General features: G+C 44.8%; 1 protein-coding gene and 1 non-coding gene across 2 annotated transcripts in view; both read right to left on the bottom strand.

The window, feature by feature from the left end:
• LOC146172727 (uncharacterized) overlaps positions 1-10,592 on the bottom strand; it is a 45,939-nt gene extending 35,347 nt beyond the window's left edge. The window contains exon 1 of the mRNA XM_084584384.1: positions 10,136-10,592. Coding sequence (XP_084440510.1) covers positions 10,136-10,592 — 457 coding nt within the window. The remainder of the gene's footprint in view (positions 1-10,135) is intronic.
• Positions 10,593-17,774: 7,182 nt separating this feature from the next.
• On the bottom strand, positions 17,775-17,846 carry TRNAH-GUG (transfer RNA histidin (anticodon GUG)). The gene has a single exon. It is a non-coding gene; the product is annotated as a tRNA-His (tRNA).
• Positions 17,847-20,140: the final 2,294 nt, after the last annotated feature.

The following is a 20,140-nucleotide window of genomic DNA, read 5'->3' as shown; positions in this document are numbered from 1 at the left end:
CACACGGGCGAAAAGCAAGGCGCCCGTGTGCTGCGCGATGTCAATGCACGTTAAAGGACCCCAGGTGGTAGAAATTTCCGAAGTCCTCCACTACGGCGTATCTCATAGCCTGAGTCGCTTTGGGACGTTAAACCCAACAAACCAAAACCAAACTTTTTTTTTTCAAGCTTATTCGTGTGTGTATTATTGCACCTTACAACACAGAATTGTGCCCGTATGTTTTTATACACCATTTGCTCTCGAGAAGAATGCGCAGAGCTGCTTTACGACGACGCGCACAGCACTTTCGGAGCCGTTAAGACTGCCCCCGCCTTCCTGACATTACACGGGCGCCGCCGCGAGTAGCGCGCGCGTCGCGCCGGAGTTATATGCGCAAGGTGCCTATATCACGAACATTGACTGCATTTAGCTATCAAACGCCGGGAGAAAAAGTGGTCGAAAGCGCAGAACACTTCTTGACTTTCTTATTTCTTCGTTGTGTCATCGTGCTATTTCATCATCATCATTATCATCATCATCAACAGCCTGGCTATATCCACTGCAGGGCGAAGGCCTCTCCCATATTTCTCCACTTAGCCCGGTTCTGTGCTAGCTGCATCCACTTGACCCCTACGAACTTCTTAACCTCATCCGCCCACCTTTCTGCCGCCCCATGCTACGCTTTCCTTCCCTTGGAATCCACTTTGTTACCCTAAGCGACCATCGGTTATCCTCTCTTCGCACTACATGTACTGCCCATGCCCATTTCGTTTTCTTAATTTCCACTAGAATGTCGGTAACTTGAGTTATTTCTCTGGCCCACTCTGCACGCTTCCTATCTCTTAATGTTACCCCTACCATTTTTCGTTCCATAGCCCTCTGGGTTGTCCTCAACTTAAGTTGCGATTTTTCTACTGCTTCATCATCCCCAACTGTAGCGCAATCTAGCCTCGTGAATCGGCACAAAAACTACGGAGATGGGATACATATGTTTAAATTTGTTCACCGTTCCTTGGCTATAGGAAACCTTCACTGCTGTAACTGTACTGCAGCGCGCCTAAATAATGCTGCTGTTGGCCGCTTGGTCCGCGATAAACGACCGAGCATATTCAGCACGCGTGTGACAGACAACGTCCTTGGCCAGGCGCTCTCGATGCAGCCCAGTTATTTGACACACGCCATACAAAGCTTCGACAGAGCGTGCAATCTGATCCCTGTAAGCTCATGAAGGTAACGTGAAAACGCCTTACGAAACCGCCTCAAAAGTATTTGCTCGTCTTGCTAGGATATGTGTTACGGTGGGGCGATTGTCACAGCAAACTTCACTGCAGGTTGCCTATAAAAGCTGCATTTGCAGCTAATATAGCGTCTTTCAGATTAGACCGGTGGGCATTATCAGCAAAGGCCAACTTAAAGCTGTCGTAAATTTTCCCAGTGTCAGTTCCTATGATGGGACTGCTGTACTGACATCAAGAGCGCCCACAACATGGAGTGGCCAACGCACTACGTACGTAAAGGTCATTTTTATGAACCATATAGTGTGCACTTACCACCAAATTTAGCCTTATCTTGGACGACAACTGAAATAGAAAAGGCGTTTAGTAAGTAAAGAAAGAAACATTCATTAAAACTTGAACAGCTAAACATGCATATGTACACACAATGAATATCTTGCATACATAATATATTGCTCGCAGTTATGATTAAGAATTGGAACAACTGCTTCACAAATAAAACGTTGTTCAAATAAGTATGAAAATTAAGCTCTTAATGTCTTCTTGTTACTGTTGGCATGAATTCATAGCTAACATGAGCGTATAAACATGGACACAGAATATACGCACACAACAATCGCTCACTGCAGCTACTTCTTAACTCATGCACGTAAGCAACCATCCACTCGGAAAATTACAGAAGATTTTTTTGTTGTCACAACAAAATTTCTATGAGGGTTTTGACAGTGAACCTGTTGTGACAACGGAAATTCTGCAGTAATGTCAGAATTTTCTGTAGTTACCAAGAAGAGTAGGACTACAGACTACAGAAAAGCATAACAGAAAAAACTACAGGACTACAGGAAAGTACTACAGAACAACAAAGAATGCTGATGTTTACGACAGCACAATGGAATATTTTTTTTTTTCGTATTTTTGACACGGTTTTTGTATATTGCTTCGACTGGGACAGCGACAAATAGAAAACCAGAAAAAAAAAAAACAGCAATGCCACAATGAGTGACAAAAATAGAAATTAAAAAAATAGGAAACTTTAAAAATATGATAGAAACAATAAAAATAAAGGTATATAACAAGGCAAAAGCAAAAATAACAACCGGCATACTGGCAGCAAACTATAGCATCAAAGTGTTCAAATCAACAGCACTCTGCACAATGAACACGCATTCAGTTGGTATCTTCAATCTATCGGCCAACATAAGCAGTCCTAAAAGGTCCAATTCCTTCTACGACACCCCCACAGGCGGACAACTGATGCAGATATCACCATGGCACGCTATGAAAAAAGCTTCCTCAAATTCTCTAATGCTAGCTTATCTTTATGAATAAAAGTAATTACTGTTCTTTCAAAAACAGTATTACATCCACAAGAAAGACGATGCCTTGCAACGTTTTTGCTCTGTGTTTTCTTTCTGGAGTTAAAAAGTTGAAGTGAGAGGCTGTTGTATCCTTATATTCTCGCTCTGTCCGTATTTATGCTCTCACCTTAGCTATGTGTCCATACCAACACGCCCAGATTTCTTCGTTGAACATTGTTAGTGTGCGAGTGAGTCAGGTGGTAGTGCCAGCAACTTTATAAGCAAATTTGAAGATATCAAAGACATAAAAGGCTGCTTTCTCTCTGTCAGATTCAGGTCATTTTTTTCTCCAACTGGATCAAAAGCATCACGATAAAGCCGACAGATGAAATGTTTTCCTAGAATTTTAATATATCGTGTCTATAAAACTAGCAGTTTCTAAAGCTCAAATCAAGCTATCAGATTTTGCCTCGAGGAAATGCAAAATAACCAGGCCTCCTGTTAAAAGTATAAAATACTGCGTCAGCAACTCAGCGAAACTATCTTTGGACAAATGAAACAAATTTTGTTATTTATTGGCTCTCCAATAGTGTTTTTCATACTCTCTCCACACTATTCTTCAGTGGGCGCAAAAGGAAAACATATTATGCAAAAGTGATACCATGCGTACTACCTCGAGGGTACCGAGAAGCAGCGTCATCGGACATTGCCACCTTGACTATAGGCCAGAAATAGATGTTTAAGAAATAGGTGAAGATAAATAACTCACTATTAAACAAAAAAGAAATTTCAATGTACCTGTACACGACATAACATGGGCATAGGCCAAACACACTGATCGATGAATAACCCTTCATTTGTGGAACGTGTCTGTACACTACTTACAAGTAGGTCTTCGGACCTTGGGAACAGCTGAAACAACAAATGAATAACTTACGTGAGCCTGATTGTACCTCACTACTTTTGGACTTTGTGGCGAGCTTCCGCACTCACCAGCCAGCAGCTCGTCCGCACTGCACTACAAATCAGCGTGAGAGCACCGTCAATGTGTTTACCAGCCCAAAGCAACACCAGGCTGCGCCATCCTAAAGGTAGGACGTCCTTTGCCCATGCGCGTAAAATGTAAATCGCAGGCGGCGATTATTTGCGCCGACACGTGCAGCGCGACGAGCTTATCGAAGGCTTCCATACTAGTGTCGCTTATCGCGTCGCTCAGATTCTGGGTTTGTTGAAAACTTGTTGCTTCAGCCGTATTGCAGAAGGCTTTACTTCCGGTTTATATAATTTTCTAGTGAAGTTTGCATTTTGTTTTCGCGAAGAAGCTGCCAACGCTCGCTTCTCCAGAGCCATGATCTGAAAGATGTATCGAAATAGTCCATGCAGTAGTTGTTGCATTTGTGTGGTTAGTTGTAAAGGAAAGGCGTTTGATAGAAAAGTGGAGCAAGTCTTAGCACTTAAAAACGTAGTACGGGCCTACTTTCCTTTAGAGAGGGTCCTTTAGAAATGCAACATGTCACCCGAAGAATTTGCGTCGGCGTTTTCATCGTTTTTTTCTTTATGCTGTTTGGTCTTAGCCATGGCGTACTAGCGCAGTTATACTTCCTTGATGACGCGAGGAAACGGGATGGTGAGGCAACGGAGTAACACTGGAAATATCGTCGCTTTGTGCGGTTGCACCAGCGGCTGAGGTGGGCGATGGCCATCGCAATCCATCGCGTCATGCGGCAAAGATAAAATTATGCAAAATTTCCCAAAGCGGTCCAGATTATGATGGGCGCAAATGTGAACTCTAGATCATTTTGCCCTCTTAAGGTTATTACACGGTTAAGGTCTTATTTTTCACCTGCATAGAAACAAGGCCATCTTAAACAGCATCGAATTCGGGTCAGGCGGCTCATTAGTCTAGAGCTTGACCACTGAGGCACTGCGGCGCACGCCCCTTGGAAAAGACCCACTTGAGCTCAGCATCCTAATTTTCCACTTGTCTAAAACACTTCTTCGCAAATATATGCCCTTCAAACCTTATGCAAGCAGGCGAGTGCTTTACGGAGCCAGGATATGAGACACTGTCACACAGTAATACTTGTGATTGAGGCTAGTTAGAACATTCTTCACAAAAATACATGCGCTGCGTGGGTTTAAAAGAGAGGGTATAAATAAGACAACACGAACGTCAAAGTGTAAAATGCTTGCGTCGTCTTTTAACCAAGCAGGGCACGTATATTTATTATGAGTGTCACTCACCTTTCTCATTTTTCTCAAACACTAACCTCGACACTGGCCTCAACTTATTATCACGTAATCAGCATGGGTTTCGCCGCGGCCTATCTACTATTACTCAATTAACGGAAGTTGTTCATGACCTCGCTTTAAATATTGATAACTGCAGCCAAACTGACATTATATTACTCGATTTCGCTAAAGCATTTGACTGCGTGTGTCATTCAAAACTAATCGCAAAGTTGCGAGGCTTCATTGGTGATAGCGAAATATTGGCTTGGATAGAGGACTTTTTGCATCAACGGTCACAATTCGTATTCTACCACCACGTGCAATCCAGATCGGTAGCAGTCACATCCGGAGTTCCTCAAGGCTCTGTTCTGGGACCCCTGTTATTTCTTATCTTTATTAACGATATTACTGCCAATATTAACTGTAAGATCAAACTCTTTGCTGACGACTGCATAATATACAGAGAAATAAGAAGCCACGAAGATCATGTCATTCTCAACAGGTCATTAGAAAAAATCGCTGAATGGTGCAATAACTGGCAGATGTCAATCAACACAAAGAAATCCGTAGCAATGGCAGTAACCAGGAAAAAACAGCCTTCTAATTTCGTGTATAAAATGAATGACATTCCACTTACCTTTGTTAACAAACACAAATATTTAGGTGTCACACTGACTTCAGACCTTAGATGGAACGAACACATTAGTAACATCACTGCTACAGCATTGCGCAAGTTATTTTTTCTTAGAAGATGTATTCGCCTAGCCCCTGCACAAACTAAACTTTTAGCTTATAAGACTTTTATTAGACCAGTACTAGAATATGCTAACACCGTTTGGTTTCCCCAGTCTCTTACTAACATTTCGAGGCTTGAAAGAATACAGCGTAAAGCACTAAGATTCATTCATAACAAATACAAGCGAACAGATTCACCAACCGAACTAGCTGTAATATCCGGGCTCGAAACGCTATCAGCAAGAGCAAAGTTGGCGCGATTAAAATTTTTATATCAACTACTACATAACGCCTTTAACATCGACTTATCACAGTATGTTTCATTATCACATAAGCGAGAGTTGAGAAACCATCACGCGTTCACGCTAACCGAATTTTCATGTCACAGTGATGCATTTAAACATTCTTTCTTCCCGTTGGCAACAAGCGAATGGAATTGCCTGCACTCATCTGTTACTAACGCTGACTCATTTTCAAGTTTTTGTTCCAAACTACAGGCCACGGTGTGAGCTGACATTATTCGGTTACGAATTTCGCTTTCTTTTTTCTTTCGCTTGTTTAACGCATTCGACAGCCTGTTATCCCATTGTTTCGTTTTTGAACTTGTATGTGTTCTTTATTTTGTGAGCTGTTTGTGCGCATTTGATAACACATTTTCAGTTTTTTGTGCTTTAAGAATTGCCTAATACTGTATCTTTGTAGAGCTGCTTTATTTCTTGTCATCATCATTTTTTCGATATTATGAATACAATGCCCACCTGCTATGGTCTCAACTAGAGACTGGCAGTATTGTAAATAAATAAATAAATAAAAAATAGAGTTCACTCTACTACGCACGCCATCCCTCACCAAATAATAACCTCAAATTATTTATCTGATATTTCAGCCATAAACGTGCTTGCTCCACTGAATTTTCCAAGCTCCTCTGTCCGTCTGGCACGAATAACATCGATCACATACTACTCTATACTGGCCTCGAATAGAGTGCACTCTACTACGAACGTCACCTCCCACCAAATAATAACCTCAAATTATTTCACGGATATTTCAGCCGGGACCATGTTGCTCCACTGCATTTTCCAAGCTACTCTGTCCGTCTGACACAGATAGCATCAATCGACATACTCCTCGTCGCGTTGCACATTTTTACACTCAGATGAAAAGGGTTGCAGTTTCATAGCTCGTAGGTACTATCACGCTCAGTATGAACTACATAGCCGAAGCACGTGGCGGAGCGCACTCTCTGGTTGTACAGGGACGCCGATCATATCATTATTCGTCGCTATAGCTTTCTGCTGCACTTTGTAAAAAAGGAACATTACCTCAACCCTTTCTGCAGCCGCATCTCGGTCCCGCTTGCTTCTTTATCTCGGCCTCGTATTTTTCTAGCTTGCTTTTATTGTTTCCTTTATAGCTTTCTGCTGTCTATTGAATCATAACCACAAACTGTAAAGCTACAAGCGCATATGCATTTCAGCAATAGATGTAGTGATTCAGCAAAAAAGCGGCTGACCATATATTGTAGAAGCACCGATACCGCCTTAAAGAAAATAAGGGCGAGGGGGACAGCAAGCAAGCAAGCGGTAGTGGTGCTTGCTAGCAGCAACAGCCACATTCTCCCTCGATATTTCGCAAACACCTCCCTGTCGACGCCATGTGCAACCACAGAGTGCTCTAGGGTGTAACTCATACTCAGTGGGATTATACAGATAACGTGCACTTTTCAATTTTAACACAAATTTGAGTGCTGAAAGTGCGTTTGGCAATATGCGAATAATGATAATTTTACTCACGTGAACGATTGCTGATGGCTGAAGCCGTGGGTAAAAAAAAAATACAAATAACTTACGCGATCGAAGTGGTGAGAACATAGAAAAATGTTTACAAAACGAGGCGTTGTACAAATTCTGCTATCATGTCACAGCGCTAACTTACCGGACATGTCTGCGCCTGGAAGTTTGAGAAAAACAGCGAAAAGGCAGTGAATGCACTGTGGACTTGGTGCGACAAATTAACGACCGTCAAACAGAAAATACTGTCAATAGCCACGTAATAAGCGCTCGGCAGCGGTATTAAATAGTGCCATGACAACCTACACTGGACACACATTTCGATATTTGTCCTGAATTGTCCTCTTATTTCACCACTTTTTTTATCTTCCGAACCATCACGGAGTAAAGTCGTCCATTTCTCCGTATCCATACTTCTACTAGCAGTGCCTTTTGAAATTATTCAGGTAGTGAACAACTTAACAGCCTCCTAAGGACGCCTGCGTTGAAATTTGCATGGCATCAGTTGCACGGCAGAGAGCTTATATCAACCTCAATCCGGCGGATGCTTATTTCCCTCTAAAAGGATTCTTTCAATTCGGAATGGCACCATTACTCCAGCTACCAGCCACCGCTAATGCTTCTCGTTGTGGCTGGTGACGCCCGTGCATGAAGATCCAGAACAATGGGAAATAGAGCTGCAGAGGGACCTTCTCCTCTTACCTGAAAAATCTCGACGGCTTTAAATTATTCCCCAGTGCGAAGAATAGACAATGACAGCTGTGGCGCACCCCTATTCCCTAGCCTCACCGTTTTCACTAGCTTCGAGACCCAGCTGCGCCCATAATTAAAATAGTTTAAGGCGCAAAAAACACAAACACAAAGGTAAGTGACGGGACGAAGCGCCACATGGCCTCCAAAGCGCCGATGGCGCTTCGTCCCGTCACTTACCTTTGTGTTTGTCTGTTTTTTGCGCTTTAAACTATTTTAATTATGAACCAAAACCAATTAGCCCAGCAGCAAGTGCTTTTAGACCAGCTGCGCCACATGGCCATAGGGGACCATTGCGACAATATGACCCATTTCTTAGATCGTTATAATATATATATATATATATATATATATAAATATATAGAAAGAGAAAGAGAGAGGGAGAGAGAGAGATACTTCAGAATTTGAAGTTTGGCCGCTCACAAGTAAGGCTCTTCAGTAAAGAAAAGCAGTGAATTTTAAATAACCAGCATTAGAGACGGAGGCTGAAAAAAAGAAAATACAAGGCGGCCCCACATGAAAACAGAAAGAAGTCTTAGAAACTCCAGTGCATAGTGTGAATTTCAGCGTAACTTCTGAGAATACTGTGCTTATTGAAGCTTAGAAATTTCAGAGCCCTTATTAGGTAACAAAGAGTTCTATGGTTGTCTACAAGCAAAAACGTAAAACAGACTTCTTTATTTTTTTGCGAAAATTGAAAGGCATTTGTTCATTCAGTCAGCTTGTCGTCAGCATCGTTGAGACTATTTAAGCTTCAGGCAGCACACGCATACTACGATGTGTTGCCGTGCCGGAGGTCGACGTATTGTACCGATCGTAAACCTCGAAGCTGCGTCTTTCTCTCATCCTATACAGACGTGAAATGTCCACATTCGTCTTTGAAACGGAGAAAGCATTTTAATTATTTTAAGGATTTGTCTCAAGTAATGGCAAAGCCTGCAGCGCCGTTATTTTTCGCTAAACGCTGCTATAGCCGGAATTACGCAATAATCGGTGGCTGTCAAGCACACATGCGGCCGCTTTCTCAAAAACAAAACAGTCCCAGGTATTCAGACTTGGCGATAGAATAAAAACAACCAACAGTCATCAAGTCATATGCATGCATGTCTATAGGGACCAACGTGAAGAGAGCGAGTGTTGGCAACGCCACCGGATGTTTAAAACGCAATAATAGATTTAGTCATGTGTGTTGACTATGTGTCTACTTAATGTTTGCAGTACCTGTCAAGTAAGACACTTTTAACAAATCAATCAATTTCCCTGTGCCCTCTCCGTGCATAAAGTAAAAAAGAGAACATACTTTAACTGCCGTCCTATGGGAAGCAAACATTGTTTGGCATTTTTTGCGTTACAGTATTATTTCGAAGAGAATTAATCACCAATTTCGGTGGAGTACTTTTGTGTATGTCACACACAATTATTGTCAGGTTGCATTTCATATCAGGTGGTCAAAATTGTCACCTAGAGCTTTAAACCTTTTCTGTGCTGTGAATAGGTGTTCGTCGGAATAGCATTAAGAGAGATCACACAGTCTCTTCGTGGAGTCTGCGTGTCGCTTCAAAAAGCCAACCTGACTACACTGCTCAGCCGGCATCGTTATGAATGCGCGCTCTAAATGATGCTGCAAGGCTACAATAGCGATTTGTAGTTTTTTCTTCAAAAACATGTAACTGGTAAAAAGGACTAGCTGCATCTGTACAATTTCAATTAAAGCTGCAGGCGACCTCACTTTTAGTGGTACCAACTGCTAGTCGTTCGTTTATCGCACAAGCAATATAAACTCACGCGTGTCTCATGGTTCCTCGTAGAATTCCGTCGTATCGACAACATATACAACAGATGAAAGAAATATGTAACATGACACCAACATGATACAAGTTTAGGCCATGCTGCTCTCTGACAATGTTACGTGCATTATTCGACTTACTTTCGCGCGTCTTTGGCAATGGCGGTAAATCACAAACACAACGTGCGTTTACACCCTCTCACGCCATCTTTTCTGGTATGATATCACAACAGACTATAACTCTGACTGAAACTCCTAGAATAGAAAATTTTTGCTTTTCCGCGAAAATCGCTATGATTTTATTTCAAATATCTTGTACCTTATACTTACTATCATCCTTCTCGGCCCTCTCTTTGTAGTTGGGCTGATCCACCCTCGCGTTCTTGTTGTCGCTCTTATCCTTAGCTTTCTTCTTGTCGGTCTCATTATCCTGGTCCTTTTCCTTCTGCTTGTTCTTCTCCTTGTCCTTTAACTCTACCTTTTCCTTGTCTTTATGCTTGTCCTTCTCAGCGTCCTTCTGCTCTTTCTCTTCCTTGGATATCTCCTTGTCCTTCTTGTACTTACCCCCTACCTTATCTTTGTCTTTCTGCTTGTTATCGACCTTACTCTCTAACTCTTTCGTGTCTTTCTTCTTCTCTTTGTCTGTACCTTTATTATCGACCTTCTTGTCTTTATCCTTGTTTTTATCTTCCTGCTTCTCCTTATCTGTCTGCTTGTCTTTTCCTTTCTGTGTGTCCATACCCTTGTCCTTTGAACCTCCAGCCTCTCCAATAGACTTCTTTCGCATCTCCTTCTTCTCTCCTTCAGAAAATGAAAACAAAAATACAACACATCCGGCTGTCCCTTTAGAAGCTTCAAAAAAAAAAAGTTTGACTAACTCGGCACTTTCACAGCATCCGAGGCTTGCTCGTGCAAAGACAATATGAAATGGGTAATTGCAAGTACAAGAAAGTCCTTCCTCTCATCCGCCAGGCGTGCGCAAGGTGAGAAACAATGGCATATACGACCACAGTCACAGCCCGTGCTTCAATTATTCGCTCATGACTTGCTAACACCTTATATACTTTCTCCCCCATCAACACTGCGCATTCTAAATTGTCTTTTAACCCTTCCCCTCTCCACAAAACGAACTTCCACATCACGTCCGACAGCTTATACAAATCAAGAATATTCAGCAGGCTGTTCTTATAAACATTTAATGCAAAAAAAAAAAAAAAACAGCTTCCTACACTTCAACTTTTCTATCACCGATATTATAACCACCAGGTAATTTTCTTTTTTTTTCCAGTACGAGCAGAATTTCTCAGCAGACCATTATTGGTACGCCGTTCTTCAAACTAGTGCCAGGAGACTGTAACCACTGCTGGTTATGTCACTGTGTTCTTCTTTGCAAGTCGTATGTAGTGTAGAGCAGTAAATATACGCGCTGTGACTACAAGATGGATGCTCTACACCTTCCACTCACACAACTGTAAAAAGGCATTGAGTGCCCTCCGCAGGCTGAAAAAGTCAAGCTGCTGCCTTTTTTGTTTTAGCCAACCCTTTTTGCCCCCTCTTATGCCAGGATTTCGAGTGCTTCGTCAGCTTAAATAGACACTACATAGTCACGCATGTAGCGTCTATTACATGTATCAGGCATTATTAAACGAAATAAACTACATGTAGCTGCTGAGGGCTCATTTTCTATCATATATATATATATATATATATATATATATATATATATATATATATATATATATATATATATATATATATATATATATAACGTTCTTGTGCCACCTAGGATCCAGGCGATAGCCTGTACACCAGCTTTACACCATGTAATGCACCATCGTTATGTCAAACTGTGTCAAACCAAAATGCAGGCACAATCAAGCGCTGCGAAGAAAAAAAAAGACGCACGTGGGTCCTGAACAAAGTCACTATGCGAACGCGCTCAGGTATGTTTGCCGTTTCAGCAAACCGCTCCTGCAGATCAGGGGTCTGAAATTCATGCCGCTATGCGCGCCGCATCGAGAAAATGTTGTCCTCACGGGCCAGGAGCCAGAAAATAACAAATATTATGAATTAAATTAATGTAAGTAAATTAAAGGCCGTAAGCAGCAATGAAATAAAGAAACAACCAAAACGTCTTGCTCCCATGACCCTCCTTCCCATTATTTGACCCCTGCTCTAAACAATGCGCAGTCGTGCCTCGCATTTATAGGCACTTTGGTTGTCGAGTATGCATGAAATGAGGAATCGTGGTGAAAACCTAGACAAAAATATGACGACATACAAAGAGGTCAGCGTTTGCTGCCTAATGTGCAGCTTGCTACAGGAGCTTTCATTTTCCTGGCCGCCATTATCATAAAATACCCGGCGAAGTTTGGAGCCCACGGTGATGTATACAGACACGGCAGGGGGAGCCTCTACTGTCACTTCTCTTTGCATTCCATAAAACACGAGTAAATTATATCTGTAGTCAGCTGTTTCTTGGGAGCTATTTTAATGGGCAGGTATTAATATAAGCTTATGATATAAAAACCACCCGCAGAAGGTGCCCGTAAAAGGTGTGTACAAAAATTCCCGTCCCCGAAATCGGCCCTTTACAGCCCCGAAACTTCATTTTTCCACATTTGGAGCCAATCTAATTCGAGTATGGCTAACTGAAGGGTGAACTCCAAATGTTCGGTTTGGTTCTGTTCGGGGTATTTAACTTCCCAAAGCAACTCAGGCTATGAGAGACGCCGTAGTGGAGGGCTCCACTAGGGAGGGAAATTTCGACCATCTGGGGTTCTTTAACGCGCACTGGCATCGCACAGCACACGGGCAAGGCTTTTCGCCTCCGTCGAAAAGCGGCCGCCATGGCCGGGATGCGTATTTGGGTTTGCTCGGTACGGTGGCTCCGCAAGGGAAAAAACGACAGAAGAGACGAAGAAAGCGGGCTGTTCCGACTAGCATCTACCGCCCCCAGGAGCCAAGCAGCCTAGCGATTAGCGGCGCATGCTTTTTCAATGGGCGTCATGTTGGACGCGGCACTAGCTTGAGAAAGCCTACACATCCCGCATCCTTGGGTCACCTGGGCCCTCAAAAGTTTTGCTTTTCAGATCACCACCAAAATTAATGTCTAACCTAATTCGAGTATGGACATACTATATTGCGATGATTTCCAGCTTGGTTGGGCCGCCCCGAAATTTATCGTTGTAAGAATTTGGCTAAAACTGATGTTCAACCAAATTCGATTATGTCCAACTCCGTTGTGATTTTCAAATTAATATGGGCCACCTCCAAAATTTGGCATGCTTACGCATTCTATGCACGTAGAGGGCGCATGCAGCTTTGGATTTTTTACAGTAATACACGTGTAAAGCTGCCACCGACAAAGTATGTTTGCTCCGTAATGCACGAAACCACAAGACAAAAATGTCGCTATTGAGTCGCTCGCACACGTCCCTTTTGTCTATGGCTCACATCCGCAACACCCCAGTGACTTTCCCAACCGGACTCTTCGTATGATATCTGACTGGCGTTCGGCGTTCATAACACAGCAGGAACGTGTAGTTGGGAAGCCGAGGTTCTCATCCTATAGCGGTTGGTGTCCACGCGTGAAAGCAGATGGGCCGAAAAGGCTCGATGCATTTTCGTCCTTTTCGAGGCTGCGGTATTCCACATTAAAGGGGAACTGAAAGGGTGCATCCGAGAATAAACAAAGCCGGCGATGCTGATAGATATGAAATGTCATATCATCCTCCAGCAGAAAAATAATATTAATAAATAAATAAACCTAGCACATGTATCACCGTAGATATCGACCATTATAAAAAGCATCCACGTGTTTCCTCTACTCCAATACAACGAAACAAGCGAGAAAAACAAAAATAACAGGCAGATAGAATGGGTGACAGTCGCCCATGACCAGCAGTTTCGTGATGCGAGCTCTAGAAATATCCGAACTAAGCTAGCCAGTTCATCCCATTATGTGCGTAGTCTATGAGAACTTAAATTTGACGGTATGCACATCACAACCGACTGACTTCATAACAACCAAAATAACTATACGACAATCAGGATATATTATAAGCTGAAAAATAAACATTTGGAGTGCTTGATAATCAATCACCTGGATTATTTATTCCCACTGAATAAAATTTCAAGTCTGGAAATTTAGCTATTCGTTGCTACATGTCAGTGCACTTTAAAGAACTCCAGGTGGTCGAAACTTCCGGAGTCCTCCACTAGGGCGTCTTACATAGCATGAGTTGATTTGGGACTTTAAACCCCACAAACCAAACCAAACCTAAAATGGAAACGCTCTTCTGTAGGGGAAAAAAAAGAAAATGAACCAAATTGCCTGCGTTAAATTTACCCGAGCCGATCCGGGTATGTCCCGTATGTTATTTGGTAGGCAACTACCCTAGCACCCTGCCCACCAATGCGTCAATACATCCCGGTTCAGTTTTGAGCTTTTTTTTTTTTTTTTTTGCCGCTTGCTTAACCTTCACATCTTGGCAATAAATGAGTGTGGGCAAAAGGAGTCAGGCTCCACCATATTCTTCGGCGCTGTCTTTGGCCAGCGAATGACAGCCCCTTCCTAGTAAAATCGCGGCAAATGGCCTGTTGCCAGCGTTATGCATCAGTCATCTAGATCAATGACTTGCCTTGAACGGGCGGCATAGTAGACTCCGTAGGGCTTCCTGGTTAAACAAAATGTCGAAAGGAAGACTCCAACCGTGTCCGTCTTTTCGCCTAAGGGGCTTCTGCTCGGACGAACGTCGGAAGGATACCAGCCGGTGTCCGTCTGTTCTTCTTCTGCTTCTTTGCCGCGGGACAAGACGGCTCGTGTTCTTCCTCTCCTTCTCTCCTCTTTACATACGCGACATATACTAACATTGGACCAGGGTAGTTGTTATTGTTGTTTACCAAATAGCATATGGCGCATACCCACGCAGGGGGATAGGCTAGGGTAAAATTTGCATGGGCACTTTGGTTCATTTTCTTTTTTTTTCCCTGCAAGAGTGCGTTTCCATTTTAGGCTTGGATTGGTCTGTGGAATTTAACGTCCCAAACAACTCAGGCTATAAAATACGCCCTAGTGAAGGGCTCCAGAAGTTTGCACCACCTGGGGTTCTTAAAAGTGCACTAACCTGGAGCAACGAATAGCTTAATTTTCGGACTTTTTAAAACCTTTTTCCCTGGAAGGAGGAGAAAGACATTTAATAACTCGAAATGAGTATGTCCAGACAAGTGTTACTGGATCAACCCTCGAGGGGCTGGTTCTCACAAGCACTAGATGGAGTCTCTAGTACGGGACCCCAGTGGCGTCGGCTGCTGCCCAGGCGCGCTCTACCAAGGCCTTTTGGACCTGTAGGTCATAGCAGCTGTTGCGCATTTTCCGCGTTAGTCGCTGGCTGCTCATCGTTCTGTTTCTTTCTCCTTCGAAGAAGCTGCCTTTTCCGCCTCTTCCTCATCCATGAGGCGGCTGTTTTCTTCGCCCACCGTGGCTGCTCCAACTACGACGGCTCAGTCGTTCAATCGTGTCCGACTCTTCGTGACCCTATGGACCATGTCACGCCACGCTTTCCGGTCTCTCACTATACTTCTTAACATCACATAGCTTCAGCTGCAATGCCTCGAGAATGCCATCTAACCATCGCGTTCGCTGCCTACCCCTTCTCCGGCGACCCTCAACCTTTCCCAACACCAAATCTTTCTCCAGCGACTCCTCTCTTCTCACCAGATGACCAAAGTAGCTGAGCTTTAACTTTAGAATTTGACCCTCCAATGAGCAGTCAGGGTTTATGGTCGACAATATCGACTGATTTGATCTTCTGGCAGTCCAAGGAACTCTCAAGAGTCTTCGCCAGCACCACAATTCAAACGCGTCAATTCTTCGGCGGTCAGCCTTTTTCACAGTCCAACTCTCGCATCCATACATCACAACTGGAAAGACCATAGCACGAGTTATGCGGATCTTGGTTGGCAGACTAATGTCTCTGCTCTTTACTAGGCGGTCAAGGCTAACTATTGCTCTCTTTCCCAGAAGCAAGCGTCTCCTAATTTCATGGCTGCAGTCTCCTTCCGAGGTAATCTTGGAGCCCAAGAACAGAAAATCTGTCACAGCTTCCACTTCTTGTCCATTGATGCTCCAGGACTTGATAGGGCAAGACGCCATGATCTTTGTCTTTTTGATGTTCAGTTTAAGCCCAAACTTCTCACTCTCTGTGCGCACGACGGCGTACGTGCGCACAGAGTCGATGCGTTCGTGCCCGAACGCTCAGCACTTGCTGCAGCGCGGCGTCTGGCAGTCACGACGGATGTGGCCCTTTAACTTGCACCGCAGCCACGTTGGCGCCCAACCCGGCACGACGATAAGAACTGCACCGTCAACGAACCTGGAAAGATCTGGTAGCGACTCCGGTGTGACCCTTTTCTTAATCCGGGCCACACGGGTGGTGGACTACGCCAGCTCGAAACCGCTTGCCTTCTATTCTTCTAGCCGGATGTCGGTCACTTCTCCGTACTCGCTCAAAACTCACGGCTTCGTCCGGCACGAAGAAAGGGATCCAGTAGATTTTTATAGTAATCTCTCTAGTATCGAGTGGTCTACAGCGCAATACCTTCCCTAAGCCTCCAAACCGTCGGCTCAGATCAGCGCTTCCTTATCTTCCGGCGTGCGCAGCTTTACCAGCCACACGTGTCCCATTTGGTAAGGCCCGATCCCTGAAACAGCTTTCAAAAGCCCTAATTCGAAAATCTTCGATGCGGTATGGTCTGCCATCCACTTCGCAGTGGGAAAACATGCAGTCCTCAAGGGCTTCGTGCGAAGGCAGCAACGGCAACACAAACCTGTTACCCCGCAGGAGGGTACTCATATGGGCCCACAGGCGTTCGCCGGTGGAAAGGCTCTGTCTAGAACGAGCCATTCTACGACCGCTCCGCTCGAGAGCTCTAAAGGGCTGCCCGGGAGGGACAAGTGTCAGTGGGGAAGAGTCGGCGCCAAGGCCAACTAGTCTCAAGAAGCGGAGGAGGAAGATGGAGAGCTGGGAGAGAATGGGGCTCTAGGAAAAAACAAACACTTGCCGTAATCAGGATTCGAGCCAGGATTATTGCGGCCACTAGGTAAGACCTTTGCAACGAGGGCCCCCTGGGAGTCTCCATAATGCTCGCTGGGCTGTTGTGTGCGCCTGACGTAAGTACGAGGGAAGCGGCCCAGGAACCGGTTTGAAACAGCCCAGAGAAGAGGTGTTTTGACCTCCTTTTCACCCGATTGAAAGGTCGGCTGCCCGGGAAGAACAGGTGGCAGTGGGGAAGTTGTTCTTGTTGCGACGGTAGGAAAGAAAAGAAAATGCACGGGCCTACTATACTGGCTCTGCAGCTGAGCCACCTCTACTGCCTCGTGCGGACAGAGGAGAAAATAGAGAAGAAAATTAAGAAAGCAGAGAGAGAAAGATGCGCGTCGCAACAGCCGTCGTCCAGCACCGAAGTGGTGGCGGGTGTAATGACGGTCTACAACAGGGCTGGGTATAGTAGGCTCCCGCCATTTCTCGCCTGCCACCGGCAGTTGTATCTGTTGTAGGCCGTCATTGCACCCGCCACCACTTCGGTGGTAGACGATGGCTGTTGCGACGCGCGTCTTTCTCTCTCCCGCTCGACTACCGTGCCCAAGGAAGCAGGATCGAATCCCGGCCTCGACGGCTGCGTTTCGATGGGGGTGAAACGGAGTGGCATCCGTGTGCTGTGCGATGTCAGTGCACGCTAAAGAGCCCCAGGTGGTCGAAATTTCCGGAGTTCTCCAGTACGGCATCTCTCATAGCCTGAGTCGCTAAACCAAACCAAACCACCTTTTTCACTCCGGCCAGGAGCAGCCACCCTTTTTCCGTCTCAGTGGGAAAGAGTCGGCGCTAAGGCCAACTATAGTTCTAAAGAAGTGGTGGAGGAAGATGGAAGGTGAGAGAAAAGGACGCTGTGCGAAAAAAAAAATACTTGCCGTGACCAGGATTCGAACCTGGGTTATTGCGGCCACAACGCAAGGTACTAACCACTATACGATCACGGCTGCCCGGGAGGGACAGCGCTGAAGAGCCAGCGCCAAGGCCAACTAGTTCTGAAGAAACTGGAGGAAGAAGGAGAGGGAGCTCTGCGCAAAAAGATAGAACTTGCCGTGACCAGGATTCGAACGTGGGTTATAGCGGCCACAACGCAAGGTACTAACCACTATACGATGACAGCTGCCCGGGAAGGACAGGTAGCAGTGGAGAAGAGCCGCTGTCAAGGCCAACTAATTCTGAAGAAGCTATGGAAGATGGAGAGCTGAGAGAGAAGAGTGCTCTGCAAAAATAAAAAAAAGAATGCTTGCCGTGAAAAAAAGAAGAAAGAATGCTTGCCGTGACCAGAATTCGAAACTGGATTATTGCAACCACGATGCGACGTTTTTTTTTTTTTCTTTATTGTAAGATTTGGCATGAGTACAGAAAACGTTCGAACAGATGAAATAACGTGGTTTCCGTGTCACTTGGCAGACAACCGTGTCTAATGGACTTTCGTTTGGACCAGTTTGTCTAACGGACAAGTTTGTGCAGCACACTTAGTACAACACCATTACCGCACTGTTGATGTCCCACGACTTCTCTCCATTTGGCTTTCAATAAAGTAACTACACGCCTGTCGCGCCTCCAGGTCACAATGGAGAAAGGCCATCCTGCTACGCCATATGCTATGAAGACCCAACAACATAAGGCCGTACTGGATAGGCTCGTTTTCAACCGTTAAATACCGATTTCCTGGCGTTGTAAGAGGTAAATCTTTTTTTAAGCGTCCTGTGTAAAACATCCCAGTAGAACACCGCGTCCCAGCAGTCGTGGAACACGTGTTCTATTGTCTCTGGTTTTTTACAAACCAAACTTTGTGACCCCCCCCCCTCCCCTCCGGAACGAAAATCTCTTTTTTTCTCTAACCACGTTTTCACTGGTAAGGTTCCGGTCCGGTGGGTAGTTTAGAAAATAAGGTTTTAACACCAAGGCCAACGACCATTAATTTCACTCTTTTCAGCACATCATTTCCTGCCACTTCAGCGTATATTGTCCTATACAGAGGGGCTGGGAAAAGATCAATAATAACATCCTTATACAGCCGCTTATACCATTACATTTCAAATTCAAATTCAGTTTATTTCAGCATTTTTTATATGGATAGCGGGCGCCGTAGACTAAAAGCTACACAGACGGCTTGACGAGGTCCACGGCTCCGTACGCTTGACATAGGCTGACAGCAAAAACGGCAAAAAAGTGCATGAACCTACACCTACACACCTACACTTACACAGTTACAATCAACATGTGTAGAGAATAGGGCAGTTCCTGGCCCTACGGGGTTGGGACGGTGGGCCGACGCCGCTCGCGGCGGGGGCTGGCCAGCCACCGAATTTTTACCTGTTGTAGACCGTCATTGCACCCGCCACCGCTTCGGTGATGGTGGACGACGGCCGTTGTTGCGGCGCGCGTCTTTCTCTCCCTCTTCTTTTTTCTTCTCTATTTTCTCTTCTGTCCGCACGAGGCAGCGGAGGTGGCTCAGCTACAGAGCCAGTAGCAGGCCCGTGCATTTTCTTTTCCTTCTTCCTACAGCCACAACAACAACAACAACATGTGTAGACGCCGCATAATGGCGGGCTCCGTAAAATTCTACCACGGGTGTTCTTTAGCGTGCACTGGCATCATGCATTACACGGGCTCCTTGCTTTTCGACTCCATCAAAAAGCGGACCCCACCGCGGCCAGGATTTGAAGCTGCGTGTCCATATTAGTTCATCAGTTGAGCGCCCTAACCACTTTAGTCACCGTGGCGACGCAGAAGCGCTACCTTTGTAGTGGACATCAAAAACACCATAAAACAGTGCTTCGAGTATAGCATATTATTAGTCTAACCAGAGGCGCTGCTCTAACCAAAGTTTATTCTAACATTAGGTACTACCGACAGCGAGACATGTTCTAAGTCGGTTACCATTGAGCACACTGGCACAGCGTGCATGGGGGCTGCTTGTTTCTGGATTATGGATAATAAACAGAGCAAAAAAAACTAAATTTGCACCATTAGAAATCATTTCTCCATATTGTTACGTACTCAGTACGTAACGGGGATGTTTATTTGTAGTGTAGGCGGTGTAGGGGTGTAGGTACTGCGAGTCCCCAAGGCACACCACATTGCGCTTCCTCTCTTTCACCCTTATGCTTCTTCCTCTGCCTTCTCACGACGTCCCAAAGCACGTGACAGTTCCCCCTTCGCAGACAAAGCTCCATGGCAAGCATTTTAAGCAACCTGCCGAAGATGGAACCTTTTTAGCCGAGCGGCATGCACC

This window comes from Amblyomma maculatum, chromosome 11 (assembly GCF_055883805.1).
Source record: "Amblyomma maculatum isolate TAMU_Amacu chromosome 11, ASM5588380v1, whole genome shotgun sequence".
Classification (NCBI taxonomy): Eukaryota; Metazoa; Arthropoda; class Arachnida; order Ixodida; family Ixodidae; genus Amblyomma; species Amblyomma maculatum.
This window is presented reverse-complemented; position numbering and strand designations above follow the sequence as displayed.